This window comes from Phyllopteryx taeniolatus, chromosome 12 (assembly GCF_024500385.1).
Source record: "Phyllopteryx taeniolatus isolate TA_2022b chromosome 12, UOR_Ptae_1.2, whole genome shotgun sequence".
In the NCBI taxonomy this organism is placed as follows: domain Eukaryota; kingdom Metazoa; phylum Chordata; class Actinopteri; order Syngnathiformes; family Syngnathidae; genus Phyllopteryx; species Phyllopteryx taeniolatus.
In genome coordinates, this window is record NC_084513.1 from 3695901 (window position 1) to 3714755 (window position 18855).

At 38.7% G+C, this 18855-nt stretch overlaps 1 protein-coding gene and 1 non-coding gene across 7 annotated transcripts in view; one reads left to right on the forward strand and one right to left on the reverse strand.

Moving 5' to 3' along the window:
• plekhm3 (pleckstrin homology domain containing, family M, member 3) overlaps positions 1–18507 on the forward strand; it is a 43333-nt gene extending 24826 nt beyond the window's left edge. For 4 of the 6 annotated variants that reach the window (XM_061792414.1, XM_061792417.1, XM_061792415.1 and 1 more), the window contains exons 7-9: positions 4338–4401; positions 10106–10263; positions 13782–18507. In XM_061792414.1, coding sequence (XP_061648398.1) covers positions 4338–4401; positions 10106–10263; positions 13782–13935 — 376 coding nt within the window. In that variant the 3' untranslated portion in view covers positions 13936–18507. Of the gene's footprint in view, positions 1–4337; positions 4402–10105; positions 10264–12714; positions 13759–13781 lie in introns of those variants that run through there. The other 2 variants (XM_061792419.1, XM_061792420.1) reach the window with 2 other exon arrangements.
• Positions 17566–17646, reverse strand: trnas-acu (transfer RNA serine (anticodon ACU)). The gene has a single exon. It is a non-coding gene; the product is annotated as a tRNA-Ser (tRNA).
• Positions 18508–18855: the final 348 nt, after the last annotated feature.

The following is an 18855-nucleotide window of genomic DNA, read 5'->3' on the forward strand; positions in this document are numbered from 1 at the left end:
GGAGGATTTCGACATACAGGATCACCCAATTGAACTTGGCGTTGTCAAACCGTATGTTTGAGCCGATCAGGAGGTCTGAACAGTGACGATGACAAGCAGCCAAGTAGCAGCTGTACAACAGAAAAAGAGAGTGGCCACTGGGTCAAAAGCATGTCTTTTTATACCCCAGGGGCGCCAATATTTTTTAGCACGACTATACGTATTATATATTCATATGTTTCAGTGACACGGCACAAGCTTTTACATAGTATGCAGTATTCCTATATATTGTGTGCCCCTCGCTCGAGTAGCGTTATAACACACCACACAGAAAGTCTTTCCCGTGTCTGTTGGCTTGTCATATAGGCAAAAGTACAGACGACAGTACTGATGAGTACTGCGTGGGTCTTTTCTTTCCTACTCCCCATTGCATAGTAACCATAATAGAGTCATAGGTATAGAGAAGGAAATCCTCACCTTTTGTCTGCGCTGCTATGCCGTGGCACCGTGGCGGTTGCGAGATTTAGTTTTCTTGCTGGCGGTTGAGGTCCCGATGGCCGTAGGAAAAATAGTTGGCACCGCAGCTGGTTTCAGCCTCTACTTCTGTATCCAATGCTTTCTGCTAAGTCTTTTTCAAAACACGCTGGTTCGAAGTGATCAGCACAGAGTTTGGAATGCTAGCTATGCACCCATAGCTGACCACGTTTCTTCCCTTGTTAAATGACTTTCCCTATATAGTGGTCACGTATTCCTTTTTCACTTGGAAAGCCCAAAAAATGTGTACAACCAAATGCCACAAAATAAACCACCGTGACATCGTTAAATCATACGACGACAAATATACAAGGACGGGAACAACAGCATGGAACAATAGCACACAACACCGAATGAAGAGGCTGATAGAGCCGAAGACTGGAAGGCACTGGATGCAAAAAGCAGAAGGCGCATTCTGCATCATATTTATCGATTTAACTGCTGTATATCTGCTATATAATCATTTTGAAATGGTATATGTAGTTTGTAAAGGGGTTCTAGCGTTATCCAGAAATATTTTAAAATCTTTGCCCTCTGACCTTTAAGTTGACGCAAATGATTTGGTTCCGTTGGCCACATAAAATGATGTGGTTGGCCGGAAATGGCCCCCAGGCAGGGAGCTTGACATATCATTTCTTTTAACGTAAGTCCACTAGCTTAATGCTAACATAATGTGAAACAACAGACAGGCTAAAGGAAATTAGTATCTATGTTGATAGTAAGTGTAAACTTTGAAACAACTGATACTTCAAATTCACACGGCATAGCAACACATATGAACAGCACATGCAACAATACTCACATGCATATACTGTACAGTCATGAAAAAGAAATTATTAGACCACCCTTGTTTCTTGAGTTGTTTGTTCATTTTTAATGTCTGGTACAACTAAAGGTACATTCGTTTGGACAAACATAATGATGACAAGAAAAATAGCTCATTAGAGATTAATTTAAGAGCTGACATCTAGCCATTTTCCATGGTGTTCTTGATAATAAACAAAATCACTGGGAATACAATTAAGCTTAAGCATGTCAAATTAGACATCAAGTATTGTATTTTCTATGGTCTTTGGGAACAATGACTATTATTGGAGTTTAGGGCTTGGGACCTTCTCTGCCTAGAGCAAGAAGATCTTGCTCTTAAATATGCTGCATCTCTTCCATTAAACCTCAGTGCTGTTGTTGTGGCACAATGTGGTACTACACTGACGTGAATCATGAAAGTTATTTGGTCAGTCACCAATTCTGCAAGTTTTCCCACTTAAAAAGATGAGAGGCCTGTAATTTTAATCATAGGTATACCTCACCTATGAGAGACAAAATGAGATTAAAAAAAAATAAAAAATCCAGAAAATGACTGTCTGATTTTTAAAGAATTTATTAGCAAATTATGGAGGAAAATAAGTATTTGGTCACCTACAAACAAGCAAGATTTCTGGCTCTTACAGACATGACATAACTTCTTCAAGCGGCTCCTCTGTCTTCCACTCGTTACCTGTATTAATGGCACCTGTTTGAACTCGTTATCAGTATAAAAGACACCTGTCCACAACCTCAAACAGTCAAACTCCAAACTCCACGATGGCCAAGACCAAATAGCTGTCAAAGGACACCAGAAACAAAATTGTAGACCTGCACCAGGCTGGGAAGACTGAATCTGCAATACGTAAGCAGCTTGGTGTGAAGAAATCAACTGTGGGAGCAATTATTAGAAAATGGAAGACATACAAGACCACTGATATTCTCCCTCAATCTGGGGCTCCACGCCAGAGCTCAACCCGTGCGGTCAAAATGATCACAAGAAGGGTGAGCAAAAATCCTAGAACCACATGGGGGGACCTAGTGAATGACCTGCAGAGAGCTGGGACCAAAGTAACACAGGCTACCATCAGTAACACTCTATGCCGCCAGGGACTCAAATCCTGCAGTGCCAGTACATGTTAAGGCCTGTCTGAAGTTTGCTAGAGAGCATTTGGATGATCCAGAAGAGGACTGGGAGAATGTCATATGGTCAGATGAAACCAAAATAGAACTTTTTGTTAAAAACTCAACTTGTATTTGAAAGGGAAAGAATGCCGAGTTGTATCCAAAGAACACCATCCCTACTGTGAAGCATGGGGGTGGAAACATCATGCTTTGGGGCTGTTTTTCTGCAAAGGGACCAGGACGACTGATCCGTGTAAAGGAAAGAATGAATGGGGCCATGTATCATGAGATTTTGAGTGAAAACCTCCTTCCATCAGCAAGGGCATTGAAGATGAAACGTGGCTGCGTCTTTCAGCATGACAATGATCCCAAGCACACCGCCTGGGCAATGAAGGAGTGGTTTCATAAGAAGCATTTCAAGGTTCTGGAGTGGCCTAGCCAGTCTCCAGATCTCAACCCCATAGAAAATCGTTGGAGGGAGTTGAAAGTCTGTTTTGCCCAGCGACAGCCCCAAAGCATCACTGCTCTAGAGGAGATCTGCATGGAGGAATGGGCCAAAATACCAGCAGCAGTGTGTGAAAACCTTGTGAAGACTTACAGAAAACGTTTGACCTCTGTCATTGTCAACAAAGGGTATATAATAAAGTACTGAGATGAACTTTTGTTATTGATCAAATACTTAGCGTATTTTCATGACCTTAAGGCGCACTTAAAAGTCTTAAAATGTCTCCAAAATGAACAGGGCGCCGCATTATAAGGCTTATGTGTGCACCGAGTTCCCAAATCTGTAAATGTTGTTGTTGTGACTTTGATGAGCACTCCGCTTGACTGACTGACTGACGGAGCATTTCCTGCTGACACGCTGTTTATATAGAGGAAAGGCGGATGTGACTGAGGACAGCATGCGGACGTTAAAGGGGGAAGGGTGCGCGTGAAAGAGGACGCTAAAGGCACACCCCCAGTAGGTATATAGCGCCGGTATGCGCATTGTGCAAAACATCGGTTTGGCTAAGGACCCCCGAAAATGGCACCTACGAAGAGACGCGCTTACGAAGCACAGTTTATACTGGAAGCTATCAGTTATACGGAGGAAGATGGGAATTGAGCAGCCGCGAGAGAATTCAAGATCAACGAATCCATGGTTCGCAAGTGGAGGAAGCAGGAAAACGCCGGCATCATTGCAGAACAGCCCCCCGGCAACGAGACTGACTCCGACAATGACGAGAGGGAACCTGGCATGTTTGATGGAGAACTTGCTCAGTTGTTCATTTCCGATACAGAAGATGAGGACTTTGATGGATTTGTGGATGAGCATTGATCAAAATGTAAGTACATTGTTAAATACGTCAATAAAGTAGAACCAAACTCAGTTTTCCTCCCGCTGCCTTTTTAAAAACATACGCTAGCATGCATGCTAGCGTATGTTTTAGCGTGCATGCATGCTACCGTATGTTTTACCATGCCTGCGCCCAATAATACGGTGCGCCTTATGTATGTGTTAAATACAGAAATAGACCCCGTAACTGAGACTGCGCCTTTTAATACGGTGCGCCTTATGGTCGTGAAAATGTGGTATTTTCCACCATAATTTGCTAATAAATTCTTTAAAAATCAGACAATATGATTTTTTTTTTTTGTTTGTTTTGTTTTTTTTCAGTTTGGCAAAATGAATATTCCACCCCTGTGAAACTGAATGAAATTCTATTTGGATTCTGCCTGTTTATTCAGATTGAGGTGTTTATATGGAGCAATTTCATTCAGTTTAGGCTTCTAAACCAATTAGAATTGGAATAGAAGGAAGGCTCCATGTAAACCAGTCTACAGAGAGGCCATGTTTAAACATGGTCACAAACATGGACGACTCACCTCCACTTGTTGTTTTTTTTCCTCCACAGAATTTTCCCTCGAGAGTATTTGCTGCAGCACATTCACCTCTACTCCATCGCTGACCTACAGCAGGTATACACACACACACACACGAAGAAGCAATGGTTACCCACAAAAAATTGTCGATAGGCACAAAAATGCTATACTTTGTCTGTAAAACACTATATATTGTCACACAAATGATATATTTGGCCAGGGAAGGTGTAATTTCCCCACTGAAATACAATATTTTGCCATGAAGCAATATATTAGCTCACAAAAAGAGTAGGAAAATGTTATGTTTTGCCACTAAAACACCTTACCTGTTCAGGAAAAGGCTATACTAGTCCTCCAAATGCTACATATTTCCTCATTAGAAAAATTTGTGTTGTTGCTTTTAAAGGCTATATGTTACTGTTAAAATGGCTATATGTTACTGGCTAGTTTCCCATGTTAATGTGAAATTGTCATCAAAACATTGTAATAGCTCACAAAAAATGTACAATCATGTTTTTTCCACTAAAACACTGTACTTGTTCAAGAAATCACTGCATTTGACCCAAAATACGATATATTGTCAAACAAGGTACATATTTGGAATGTAGTATTTCCACAGAAGTGCAATATTTTGTATTTGCTCACAAAGAAACAGATTGGGTTATAAAAGTGTTTGAGGACAATGATAGTGTTCAAATACTTTTGCTTGTATGTGCATAAAACCTTTCTTTGTGGCGTTATTAGTGGACACAGTCGAGCATGATAACTTTTAGTGCGTGTGTGTGTGTTGTTCAAATGAGGCCAACATGGCGGAAGTGGTGGTGGAGTGGAGGTAAATTGAGGGGTGGGGGGGTGGTGTCCGAGGGTTTAGAGGAAAAGCGTTCACAAATGAGTGAAAAGTTCTTTTGTGGGTGATTATGTTGCACCCTGCCCCTCTTTTCTTCTTGGATGGGGGGCTCCCTTGCTCGCCCACTCTCACGCTGAAAGCGCCCCACAACCCCTCAGTCACAGCCCCCCCGAACTCTAGCCCCCTCCACGTACCTCGTCCACTCCCACACTGTCGCTGTGCTCGGCTAATTGCTCACATTGAGAAGCAACAGGCGGGAAAACAAAGCGTGACATGCCTCCATTCAGCGACACACACACACACACACGGGCCATTTTCATATCATTCCATTAATAATGGTAAAATCTTAAAAATATAAAATTATTTAAAAAAATAAAAAATAACAAATTTTATGCCGCCTGGGTTTTATGTGTAAATGTCTTCTATGCCAAAAGAGACTTGCTTGAAGCCTTATTTTCCCAAACGTTATTGATGATTTAAAATTTCTGGCCATAGTACTAATGACATTCAAGAGATAAATGCACTCATTTCATGGCAGTCCAATGCAAATGTCATCCAAACAACAAGATTTCTTCAACTTGTATGGGACAAATCATAAACAATGGTAACAACAAAAATTTTGCCTCAGCTTTGTTGATAGAACCCAATGACAGAGCAAATTGTGGTGGCCCACTGAAATACACTTAACATAACTGTGAAGGAAAAAAATGCTTAATGATAAACACAAAAACAGATCAAAATCATTTGAGTTGCGCAATTTATAAATGCAGATACAAGTGCATAAATGATCCTAACAACTCATGAAACCCATTGCACACTTGTCTGTGTACATTCGTAATAACGGTTATCGACATGCAATTGTTGTGACGTTTTCACGAATCCATAGCTCAGAAATAAAACCATCTTTTTTGCTGTCTGTTATTTTGTGAATGCGAAAAGGCTGCCTCATACTGGCACTTGAGCTCACAGATTCCTCCGGTGTATTGCAACAACCTAACAAGGCTCCCTCCAATGACATTAACAGCTTGAGAGACATAGGACCATTTGTAAAATAACTCTCAAGACACAATGATGTATTTGTGTTAGTTTTCAATGGAAAAGAGGAGAAAAATCCTAGATATCCAAAAATGTAATTAGCATCTTCAGGTAAGATGTTGTAAAACATGACATATCTTTTGGGACACATAACGGTAAAGTCATTTTGGTATTAAAAGTGTGAAAAATTTTACTTTAGACATATTTCCCCCCCCCCCAATTATGACCTTTTGATGAATAACAACTGCTAATAATTCAAACACTCAAATCAGTCAAATTAATAGATTTTCAAAAGGAAATGAGTTAGTTATTGATCACTTTATATAAAAATGAACTATATACATGTTAGCACATGAGCGCAGGATTCAGCCATCAATGGCACTTTGGAGGAAGCCATTTTGTCCGCAGTGGAGGCTTCCGAGCAGGACTTGTTTTTAAAAGTAGAAGTAGGTCAGAGCCGATGAGAAATGACAAATATATATACACAAATTAAAACGTTACAAAAATTATATATAGTGCTATAAATATGTAACTTTTTTATCAATTCTTTATAATTAAGTATTATGTAATTAAGTTACATTTTTTATTTTTGATGAAACCATTGTTTAACATTTTTTGTTTTTAGTATTTTTTTAAATGAATTTTAAATATTTTAAATGTAATAAATGTGTACTTTAATTTTTTTTAATATAAAATATTGTAATGTTAAATATTTTTACTTTTATTTTTGATTATTTAGAAAATAATTTCATATTTGTTAATGTAAATGGTATACTCCATTTAAAATTTTTAGTCTAACATTTATATTTTGTAATACCATAAATTATTCATGCTTTTATTTTTTAGAATTATGTTTCTATCATAAATTAATTTTGTAATGTTGAGGTTAATTGTTTTATTTTTTAATCTTATAAATTACTATTTTACAATGTTCAAGTTAGACATCATTTGTACCTTTATTACTTTTTAAATTGAAATACTTGAGACGCATATTTTTAAAGTTTCATGTCAAATTATTATTTTAAATGGTTCTAAATTACAGATTGAAAAACCAAATGTTGGGATTTTTTTTTTTTTTTAGAGAATCGGGATATTTTCAAATATATATTTTAGTAGAAATACACAAAATAGATTTGAACATTTGTTTGGGATTTTACATACATATTTAATATAATTCCCTTATTGTAAAATGTATATAAGTATTTGTGAGTAGTATTTTGTGTTTGTGTACGTGCGTGCGTGCGTATGTATGTGTGTGCTGGGTGTGTGCGTGCGTGTTTGAGTCAATCAGTCAGTCGTGTGGGCAGCTGTTTAACGTCCGTTTTAGCGGATTAGAAGGCAGCACAAAGACTCCGCATGCAGTAAAGAGGACAAGCTTCAACTCCAGTGCGTGTGTGTGTGCGCCCGTTTGTGTGTGCTCGTTTGTGCGTGTGTTTGGAGGTGAAGGGCACAAGGAGTGTGTAGTATTCATGAGTGTTCACAACGAACAAAGGTCGCGGTAGGTTGTTATAGTTCTTTGCAGTAAATTTTATGAACATCTATGAAGAAGGTTAGTATTAAGTGAACAGAGTGTCAAACAAACAAACCAAAAAAAACATTCTTGACTGCGTCATTAAATTTTGGCAGTCGTGTCCTTTTGACCCGCCTCACCTACAATTGCGACTGAATATTTGTAATACGTGTCTGCTTAGAAACATTCAACATTTTAAATGTGTATACACAAAAAATAAATTAGAAGTGGATGACAGGGTTAGTGTTTCAATGTAGCGTTTTAATCCTTGGTTAGAGTTTGAAATGAAGGTCACTGTTTCAAATTAGGGTTTCGAAGGAGGTTGCAAAGTCAGGGTTAGAGTTTCACACAAAGGGTTATTGTTATAAAGTGGAGTTTTAAGCCTCTGTTGCAGTTTCATATAATGATTTTGATTTCGAAGTAAGGTGCCAAGCCAGGGTTAGAGTTTCAAACAAAGGTTATCATCCCCAAGTAGATTTTGAAACCAGGGTAAGGGTTAGAAAATTAGGTTTATCAAGATCGGTTTAGGGTTTCAAACAACCGTTAGGGTTTTAATGTAGGATTTTAAGTTGAAGTTAGGGTCTTAGAATATGGTTTCAAAAAAGGGTGATGGTTTCAAGCCAGGGTTAATTTCAAGCAAGGGTGAGGGTTTATACTTTTGAGACATAAAAACACACTAGGTAGAGTCACTTAGCAATAAAAGGTTACTGGTAATGTGGTAATGCTGATACAGTTACAGTTGTGCAAATGATGCAGCGTTCTAGCAATTGAATGGCAAGAGGGATGAAGCTGTTGGAATGTCTGCTTGTTTTAGTATGCATTTTAAGACAGGTTTAGAGTCTCGAGCCCAGTTTAAGGTTGCAAACGAGGTTTAGGGTTTCAAAGAAGGTTAGGTTTCAAATTATTGTTACAAATTAGGGTTTTAAGACATGATTAGGGTTTCCAGAAAAATTTAGGGTCTCAAACCCAGTTTGAGGTTGCAAACTAGGCTTAGGGTTTCAAACCAGCGTTCGGTTTCAAATTAGGGTTTTTGCAAACAAAATAAAATAGTCCTCTTCTTCTGTCATTCAACTTACTCACGCCTCTCTCTCTCTCTCTCTCTCTCTCTCTCTCTCTCTCTCTCTCTGCATTCATTCAATTTGACTATGACTTATACGGATAAAAGCAAATGGGCTTGTGGCTAGTTGTTTATTACAATGATCGACAGAAGGCTGTGCAAGTTTAACATAAAAAAAAACCTATATTTGAATGGTGGTACTGTATGCTGTGATGCATCTAACCATTAGACACAGTATTATGCACTGCACTGATTTCACTTCCTGGGACCTGAATTTGATTTGTGGATGATTGCTTGTCTGTTAGTAAGGTAATACATTTTTTTTAAACTTGTATTTTATGTTGAGTTTTTAATCATGCAATACTTATCAGGTTCCGACAATAACGGTGGTCCGGGGCCACTACGTCGCTGTGTCGGGCCACCACTTACATATAGACACTGGCCCGCTCAGGCCAGTACAAATTTCTAAGTCATCCAAAGTTTTCGCTCGCCGAAAATGGTCCAAAACTGCGTTTTCAGTGTCGGTCTGTAATTCTTTTTGGTGGACAACTGGTTAGCACATCTGCCTCACAGCTACCTCAAATCCGACCTCACCTGGGTGGAGTTGGCATGTTCTCCCCGTGCCTGAATGGGTTTTCTCTGGCTACTCTGGTTTCCTTCCACATCCCAAAAACATATATGGTAGGTTAATTGAAGACTCCAAATTGCCCGTAGGTGTGAATGTGAGTGCGAATGGTTGTTTGTTTATATGTTCCCTGTAATTGGCTGGCGACCAGTTCAGGGTGTTTCCCCCGCCTCTCACCCAGTCAGCTGGGATAGGCTCCAGCACGCCCGCGACCCTAGTGAGGATAAGCGGCACGGAAAATGGATGGCTGGTAGTAGTAAAGATGAACAATTATGCTTATTATATTAATAAAGCAGACTGGATATCTTTGTTTAACTAAAATATGACATTTGACATATGACTTATTTTACTTTTGAAAACAATTCTCAACATTTGTGCCTATTTTCTGACATGTTACAGACCAAACCAGTGGCTGAATCAGTATTAATTTATCTTTATGCATTTTCTGCACTGTCAATTTGAAATAATGTCCTGTTTTTGAAAAAAAAAAAAAACGGATGGAAATTTTGAAATGCTTTTTTTAACTTGGATTCATCGATTAATCGTAAAGATCAACAGATTAATCAATTATTAAAGTAATCATTAGTTGCAGCCTTAGTTTCAAGTCAGTGTTATGGTTCAAAGAGGGGTTTCAAACAGGGCTTAGTCTAAAACCCTGCATGTGTGTGTACATGCGTGCGTTTGTGTGTGTGCTAACATGCGTTTGCCTGGCCCCGCCCCCCGCAGGTGATTGACGGCCAGCTGGCACCCTTCCTCTCAAAGGTCATCAAGTTCGCCAGCGCTCACGTGCTGGCGTGCACATTGTGCCGCCAGAAGGGCTTCATCTGCGAGCTGTGCCACAGCCAAAGCCTCATCTACCCTTTCCAGGACAGCGCCACCGCCAGGTTACTGTTTGCATTACTACTCTTCGCATTCACAAACATCCTGCAACAGGAGCAGCCAAAAAGTATATAAATTAATTAGTTGGCTCTCCAAGGAGCACCAACATTAAAAAAAAAAATGTGTAGTAGGCCAAAAATTACAGAGGTTTTATTCCCCAAATTATTTTTTTACGTTATCGTACATTACAGTCATGATCAAAATATTAGACCCCTTGTTTCTACAGTTTATTGTTATTTTTTTAATGTCTGGTACAACTAAATGTACATTTGTTTGGACAAATATAATGATGGCAACAAAAATAATTTTATTTAAGAGCTGATATCTGGCCATTAAAGAAACAAGGGTGCTATAATAATTTTTTTCCATGACAGTATGTACAGTTTGAACAACAACACTATGCTTGAATATTGGGACAAAAATAATATATATAAAAAACATTTTAATGGTTCCGTTAAAATGTATTGCACAGAAGTTACCTTTCTTGTGTATAATACGCTCTCGAGTATAACGCGCACCCCCAAAACTGACTCCAACAATCAGGAAAACCCTTCTTCCTATGTATAATGCACACCCATGACTTTCTATGCATTAATATATTTATATCAAGTAAATGTTAGTGGTGATTCTCTCATGGCAGCCAGTTTCCAATCCCAGGTTTAGTCAATCTTGAGATGGATGTGATCCACTTTTTTTTGTTTTTTTTTTTTTGTTGGAGTGGAATATGATATTTGTCTTGTTTATGTTTCGGGATAATCTATTACATTTAAACTAAGTATCCAGTTTTTTCGATTCAACATTAAGTAAATCTTGAAGCTCGTATAAATTGTGGGACAGAAATAAATTGGTATCGTCAGCAAATATTACTTTATGCAGTAATTTAGATGAATTCACAAAGTCATTAATATAAAGGATGAAGCGCAAAGGTCCCAAAATTGAACCTTGGGGGGCACTATAGTGTATTTGACATCCATTTTTTGAGATTGGTGATTTATGAATGTAAATAGTGTTGAATCATTTGAGAGCCAATCCACTGTTACTGTAATGGTGCAGTTTCTTCAGTAAAATATCAGTCAAAAACACCCACTGCATAATTCCCTCGATCAGTACCGTCCTTACTTTTTCCATAAGCTCTAAAATTGCCATACAAGTTGTATTCTTTTTTTAAAAATTGTTTTATTTATTTATTTATTTATATTTCTTCCCTGAAAGCGTTCTCAGAACTAGTTAGTATATTAAGCCTATCAATATAAGTCTTTTAAAAACAACTGGAAAATCTTCAAAATAGCTAGTAAGACAGATATTGGACAATAATTTGTGATACTGTTTTTATAACCAGAGTTGTAAATTGGAGTTACTTTTATGATTTTGATCATCTTTTGCACAACGCCAGAGATTAATAATAAATGTATGCAATGTGCAAGTGGTTTTGCAACAACCGAAGCAATAGCAATCCAAATTTTACTATGCAAATACGGTCCACACCAACTGTATGAGAGTTTTTAAAATTCAAGATGGTTTCAGTCAGTCGCTGTCATGAAGAAGGAGTTTGGATAGTCTCGTAATATACTGGATATAAGAAATAAAGCGGACTGATTTTTATTTGCCAGGTTTTTAGCAGTGGAGACAAAGTAATTATTAAAATGATTGCCGGGTTCCTGTCTTGACAAATTTACATGAACGGGGAGCACTGAAGGTTTTTTATCACTGCTCAAGACATTGTTTAGGACTGACCAAGTAGTCTTAAAGTCATCCTGGGCTGTCCTTAGCTGTTCGAAGCAATGGTCATGTTATTTTTCCTTAATATATGAGTGACCTTATTTCTGTATGCATTATATTTATTTTTGTTAACGATAGACGGGTTTTTGATGTACTGGTCATAGTTTGTTTTTCTATTTTATATAAGTTAGTATCCCTTTTGTGAGCCAAGGGTTCCGATCTTTGGCTCTGCATGTGACAGTCTTTTTAGGGATAATATAACGTATAGAATCAGAAAATTTTTGATTAGGTTGTCACATGCAGTGTCTGGATCCGCGAGTATTACGAATTTAAGTTGGGTTTTTAGAGCAAGTGACACCGTTTGAAGCATCACAGTGATTTTGACACATCGACTTGGAGAACCCCTCCACTGGGAATTTGGGCCCGTACAAGCTATTGGTGGATATTTTCAACTGAAACTTGTGAGCCAGTCAGAGAAGCGCTTCCTTCCCTAAGTAGCAGAGGAAACAAAAGGGTTGAGGCGATATGTTGAGAAATAATCAAGTTATGTTGTTTTACTCGAATTTGAAGGTGTTTTTGGACCAGATTTTCCATACACAAAAATGTTTCTCTCCACCAAGGCTGCCCTTTGTCACAAATTCTGTTCATTAGCTTTATGGACAGAATTTCTAGGCGCAACCAAGGCGTTGAGGTGTTCCGGTTTGGTGACATCAGCATTCCGTCTCTGCTTTTTGCAGATGATGTGGTTCTGTTGGCTTCATCAAGCTGCTATCTTCAACTCTCACTGGAGCAATTCGCAGTACAGTGTTGAAGCGGTTCAAATGAAAATCAGCACCTCCAAATCTGAGGCCATGGTCTTCAGTCGGAAAAGGATGGCGTGCCATCTCCAGGTCGGGAATGAGATCCTGCCCCTCGTGGAGGAGTTCGAGTATCTTGTTCATGAGTGAGGGAAGAATGGAACGGGAGATCGACAGGCGGATCGGTACAGTGATGCAGACTCTGTAACAGTCTGTTGTGGAGAAGAAGGACCTGAGCCGCAAGGCAAAGCTCTTGATTTACCGTTCAATCTACGTTCCTAACCTCACCTATGGTCATGAGCTGTGCGTCGTGACCGAACGAACAAGCTCGAGGATACAGGCGGCCGAAAGGAGTTTCCTCCGCAGGGTGTCCAGGCTCTCCTTTAGAGAGAGGGTGAGAAGCTCAGTCATCCGGGAGTGCTCAGAGTCAAGCCGCTCCTCCTTCCGCATTGAGAGGAGTCAGATGAGGTGGCTGGGGCATCTGGTTAGGACGCCTCCCTGGTGAGGTGTTCTGTGCACGTCCCACCAGGAGGAGACCCCGGGGATGACCCAGGACACGCTGGAGAGGCTACTACGTCTCTCGGCTGGCCAAGAAAATTCTTGCTGAGCTGCACTCGTGTTGAAGAAGTGGCCATTCCAATAACACTCATCATTTTGACAGACTTTTTTGGACATTTCTTTGTGACATTTTGTCCCGTTGCTTCTTATAGGCCCTAGAAATAAAACAGTCCAATGGAAAACAGTAAATACCACGCTGAGCGTGCCTTCTTGTACTGTACCACGTGAAGAGGTTTCTCTTATGCTGTCTGCAACCTCGAAATATTGTATTATATTATTATAAGACCATCATAAAGGACATCTGGCCTTTTTAGTTATTTTTTTTTTTTTACTACCTTCCCATGCGCTAGCCACCAGTTAAGAATCACTATGAGTTACAGCATAGAAATTATTACAAACACTTGAAATAATCCACAATGTCAAAAGTAATTTTGTGGCGTTCCCGTCAGGTGTTCAGGCTGCGCTGCAGTCTTCCATGCCGAGTGTCGCCAGAAGTGTCAGCCGTGTCCCCGCTGTGTCCGACGCGAGCTCCACCACGCCAAACGTCCATCGTCCTTCTGCTCCCCCGACGATGACCGCCACCTGCCCTACCACCACGCTTGAGACGTGCCGCAACATGGCTCAAGACGGCGTCAGTGTTGCACTAGGACCTCTTTTTACAGCGTCACAAAATGGCGGCGGCTCAGCAGTGACTACAAAATGGCTGCCACCGTTTGAACACGGGAAATAATCATCAACGGCAAAATAATCAGTCATGTTGTGAAAAGAAAAATCATAGATCATCCTAAAATTTTCGCCAAACAGCGCCCCTACGAAGTTTTCTCACTAGTGTGGTGCCAAGTGGTATTACAGCACATTGTTTATTTTGGCTTTATTACCGAAACAGCACCCACCTATGTTGCAATTGTTTTCGAAACATAAAACAAAATGACAATTACTGTGTGCCACATTGCGACAAACTACAACTCATAATGTTAACGAAAAAATTATAAGCTAGCTTGATGTTTGTTTGTTTGTAACATAAAAACAAAATGACAATAAGCGTGTGTAACCTATTAGCTAGTTAGTCTTTTTCATTTTGGATGTAACAGTAAATTGTTAAACGTAGATGCTACGGCGACAAATTATGACTCGTAATACTAATGAAAAAAGAATGAGCTGGCTCAATAATTGATCGTAACATGAAACCAAAACGACAACTAGTGTGTGTAAACTATTAGCTAGTAAGCTATTTTTTTGTGATTTCGAACATAGTGAATATCTTTAAACATAAATGATGCTGGACAATCTACAACTTGTAATGTTGACAAAAAGAAAATGGTGCACTAGCGTGACGTTTTTTCGGAACATGAGAAAATGACAACTGTGTAACCTATTGCTAGTTAGCCGTTTTCATTTTGGACGTAATATTAACGTAGTTGATATTATTGCCACAAACTAGGACTAGAATATTAATGGGAAAAAATGACGAGCATGCTCAATGTAGCATAAAAACAAAATGACAGCTAGCATGTGTAAGCTATAAGCATTTTTATATTTCAAACGTAGCATAAATCTTTAAATGTAAAGGACCCTGGACAATCTACGGCTTGTAACGTTAATGAATAAAACAATGAGGTAGCTCGACGTTTGTTTGTAACAAAAACAAAACGACAGCTAGCGTGTGTAAGCTTTTAGCTAATTTTTTATTTTGTACGTAACATTAAATTGTTCAACGTAGATAACTATTGCCTCAAACGTTTGTGAAATATGAACAAAAAAATATGAGCTGGTGCAATGTTTGTAATATAAAAACAAAACAACTAGTGTCCGTTAGCATTTTCTGTAAAGGACCCTGGACAATCTACGGCTTGTAATGTTAATGAATAAAATGATGAGCTAGCACGACGTTTGTAACATAAAAACAAAACGGCAGCTAGCGTGTGTAAGGTTTTTGCTAATTAGTCTTTTTCATTTTGTAAATAAATTGTTCAACGTAGACAACTTTTGCCTCAAACTTGTGAAATATGAACAAAAAAATTATGAGCTGGCGCAATGTTTGTTCGTAACATAAAAACAAAACGACAACTAGCGTGTGTTAGCTGTTAGCATTGTTCTTATTTGGGACATTGGGTAAATCTTTAAACAAACAATCCTGGACAATCTACGACTTTAACGAAAAAAATAGCTACCTTAGCATGTTTGCAGCAGGAAAACAATACTAGCCTGTAGTTATTCTTTTTAAACATTTTTTATGTAGACTATACCGACAAGCTACGACTAGTGATGATGAGTTAGCTGAACATTTGTTCTTAACGTAAAACAAAACAACAACAAGTGTGTGTAAGCTATTAGCTAGTTGGCCGTAAGGTTACATGTAAAAAAATAAAAATAAAAAATAAACTACAACTTGTTAATTTAAAAAAATAAATAAATAAATGAAGAGCTCCCTTTCCATGTGTTCATAACATAAAAACAAAACAACTAGCATGTGTAAGTTATCAGCTAATTAGCCTTTTTGTTTATTTTGGACGTAATGTTAATGTTAAACGCAGACAACTATTAATATTCCAAAAACACGATGAGTGAATTTTATACTAATTCATAACAAAAACGAAACAGCAGCATGCATGTGTAAGCTAAGGAGCGATAATTGTATCTTAGCCCTGGCTTTCTCGCGATAGCACCCTTAGCTGTTTTTTCCCCAGTTGTTACGACGTAAACTACGACCAATAACATAAACAAAAATAATGAGAAAACTTCACGCTGATTTCTTACATAAAAACAAAATGACAATGATAAACAACTAGCGTGTGTAAGTTAATGGGTGACAATATGAGGTCACCGCTAGTCTTGTCGTGACAGTGCCGTTAGCTCTTAGCATATCAGCCACTTTTTTTATTTCGAACATAGTTTGCCATTAAGGCATAACGACTGGTAATGTTAACCATTAAAAATAATGAGCGAATTGTATGTTAGTTTGTAGCACAAAAAAACAATACAACTAGTGTAAACTAACAATACATAGGCTATTTGTCCACTAGTTTCTGTTTTATTTTTATGTAAAATTGCTTATTTTTAATCGTTAAAATTATGAGTTGTAGTTTGTCTTAATAGTTAGTCGTCTACGGTCAACAATTTACCGGTAACTTTACGTTCAAAATTACAAAAAGATTAGAATTGTTAAATGTAGACAACAAAAATGACGTGAACTTTGACACATAACATTACCAGTAACAATTAGAAAATAATGATTGTGATAATTTTATGTTATCATGCGTCTTGTCGTTGGAATGGCATTGACTATTAGCAAAACGTTTTATTTTGAACATAGTTTAATTGGTTCCGATCTAAACTACGACTTAACGTTAACAAATAAAAAGATAACGATTGCGACAATTTGACATTACCTTGTCTCTTATGGTTATTCCTGACCTCTTTGTTCGATATTAACAAAATAAATAAGCGATAAGATGCGAAGTAAGCCAATGAGCGGCCATTTGACCGTTAGCTAACAGTATTACTAAGATTCAGATTGCACTATTAGCATCTCCTTGTTTGACTGTTGAAGGTTCACGTGGCGATGCAGTTTTGTTTTTGTGAACATGAACTAATGACATTGTGTCAATATTATTATATTTCACATCATGTCAACATTTGAGCCATAAAAAGACAAACACATGCTTTGCTTTTTATTTGCATTTTTATTCAGGGACTAAATAAATCGTAACTTTGGCCAAAAGATATATGTATTATGTATTTTTTTTTTTTGTAATTATTATTTTTGCTTTCATTCACTGATGGTGTAGTGGTACACTTGCCTGACTTTGGTGCGGGCAGAGTGGGTTCAGTTCCCGGTGTGGCGGTGTGAATGGTTGTCCGTGTCTACATGTGCTCTGTGACTGACTGGCGACCAGTTCAGGGTGTAGTGCGCCTTTCGCCCAAAGACAGCTGGGCTTGGCTCCAGCGCCCCGTGGCCCTATACAGGATCAGCGGTGTTGAAAATGGATGGATGGATTTTTGCTTTCATACATATGAGGAAAATGACTGATGACTCCCATTTTGATTTTGCCAAGAAATGTGTTTTATGTTCTTTCTAAAGTATGAAATGAAGCACTCAGTTTGAGCTTCTCAGCTTGTTTTCTCCTTTCACTGTTGATGGCCAATAAAAAAAAAAAAAAACTCTTGAAGGGAATTTTGCTGTCGTCATCTTTGATGAAGTGTTCAGGTTCATTTTTCCACCAAACTGGTCAACAATGAGGATGGGGTTTGAACCCATGCTCAAGAGCACAATGGATTAGTAGTCCATCGCTTTTACCACTCATCCACCTCATCTTCTACTTGTGTATGTCCACAGTGGAAGTTTACAACTATGTCCTAAATCTGCCATGGTTTCAGTAAATGTCACCTGTAAACGATTTCAACCATGCTGCAACAGTTCTGTTCCACCGGAGTTCTGTGTTTTCATTTTCTAACAGCGTTCAAACTGTTCCGCCTGTTGTGTAATCCACATTTCACCTGTATTTTGTTCCACCTGTGTTCTGTTTCCTACAGTAAATGTGTCCCAACTCGGTTCGAATGTTTCCCGCTAATCGTTCAATGTTCTGTGCTCAAGCTGTGTTCTACCTATGCTCTACGTGTGGTGTAAATATGTTTCACCTGTGTAACTGTTCTGCCTGTATTTGTGATCTGTTACATTTCTGTTTTGACTCTTCCACCTGTTCTCTGCTCCACCAGTGTTCTACCAATGCTTCAACTTTTTCCACCCGTTACGTGGGTCAGTTATGATCTAACTGTGCTCCACATACAGCATGTTTACCTGTTCCAGCTGTGTTCTGGGTTTTTACTATGGTTCCACCTATTTTCCACATTCTGTTCCGCCTTTGTTCTGTAATCCACATTTCACCTGTGTTCTATTTTCCACAGTAAATGTGTTATACTAATGTTCTGAGCTCCACCTGTTTTCTACCCATGCTCTCAGTGTGGTGTAAATGCATTCCACCTGTGTTCTGTGCTCCAGCTGTTTTCCACCTATGCTCTAAGTGTGGTGTGTTTCACCTGTGTTCTGACCTGTCTTGTAACTGTTCTGCCGGTGTTCTAACTGTGATCTGTGTTCCAATTTTGTTCTGACTGTTCCACCTGTGTTACATCTGTTTTCTGTCGTTCAACAGTAAAATGTTCCACCTGTGCTCTGTTCCACTTAGTTCTTTTTGTGTTCCCATTTTCTGCGTTGTTTTCCAACAATGCCACCATTATTCCATCTGTTCTGTGTGCCACCTCTGTTCTTACCGTGTCCCATCATTGTTCTGTGCTTCAGCTGTTTTGTACCTATAGTGTGGTATAAAAGCTGTGTTATCACCGAACTGTATTGTAACTGTTCCACCTGTGTTCTGTGTTCCACTTGGTTCTGACCGTTCCAACTGTTTCTGTTCTACGGTGAATGTGTTCCACCTGTGCTCTTCACTGGTTTGCTCTTGTTTGTTTTGTGTTCTGTGTTGTTTCTCTAACAGTTCCACCTGTCCCACCAGTGCTTCAATTTGTTTC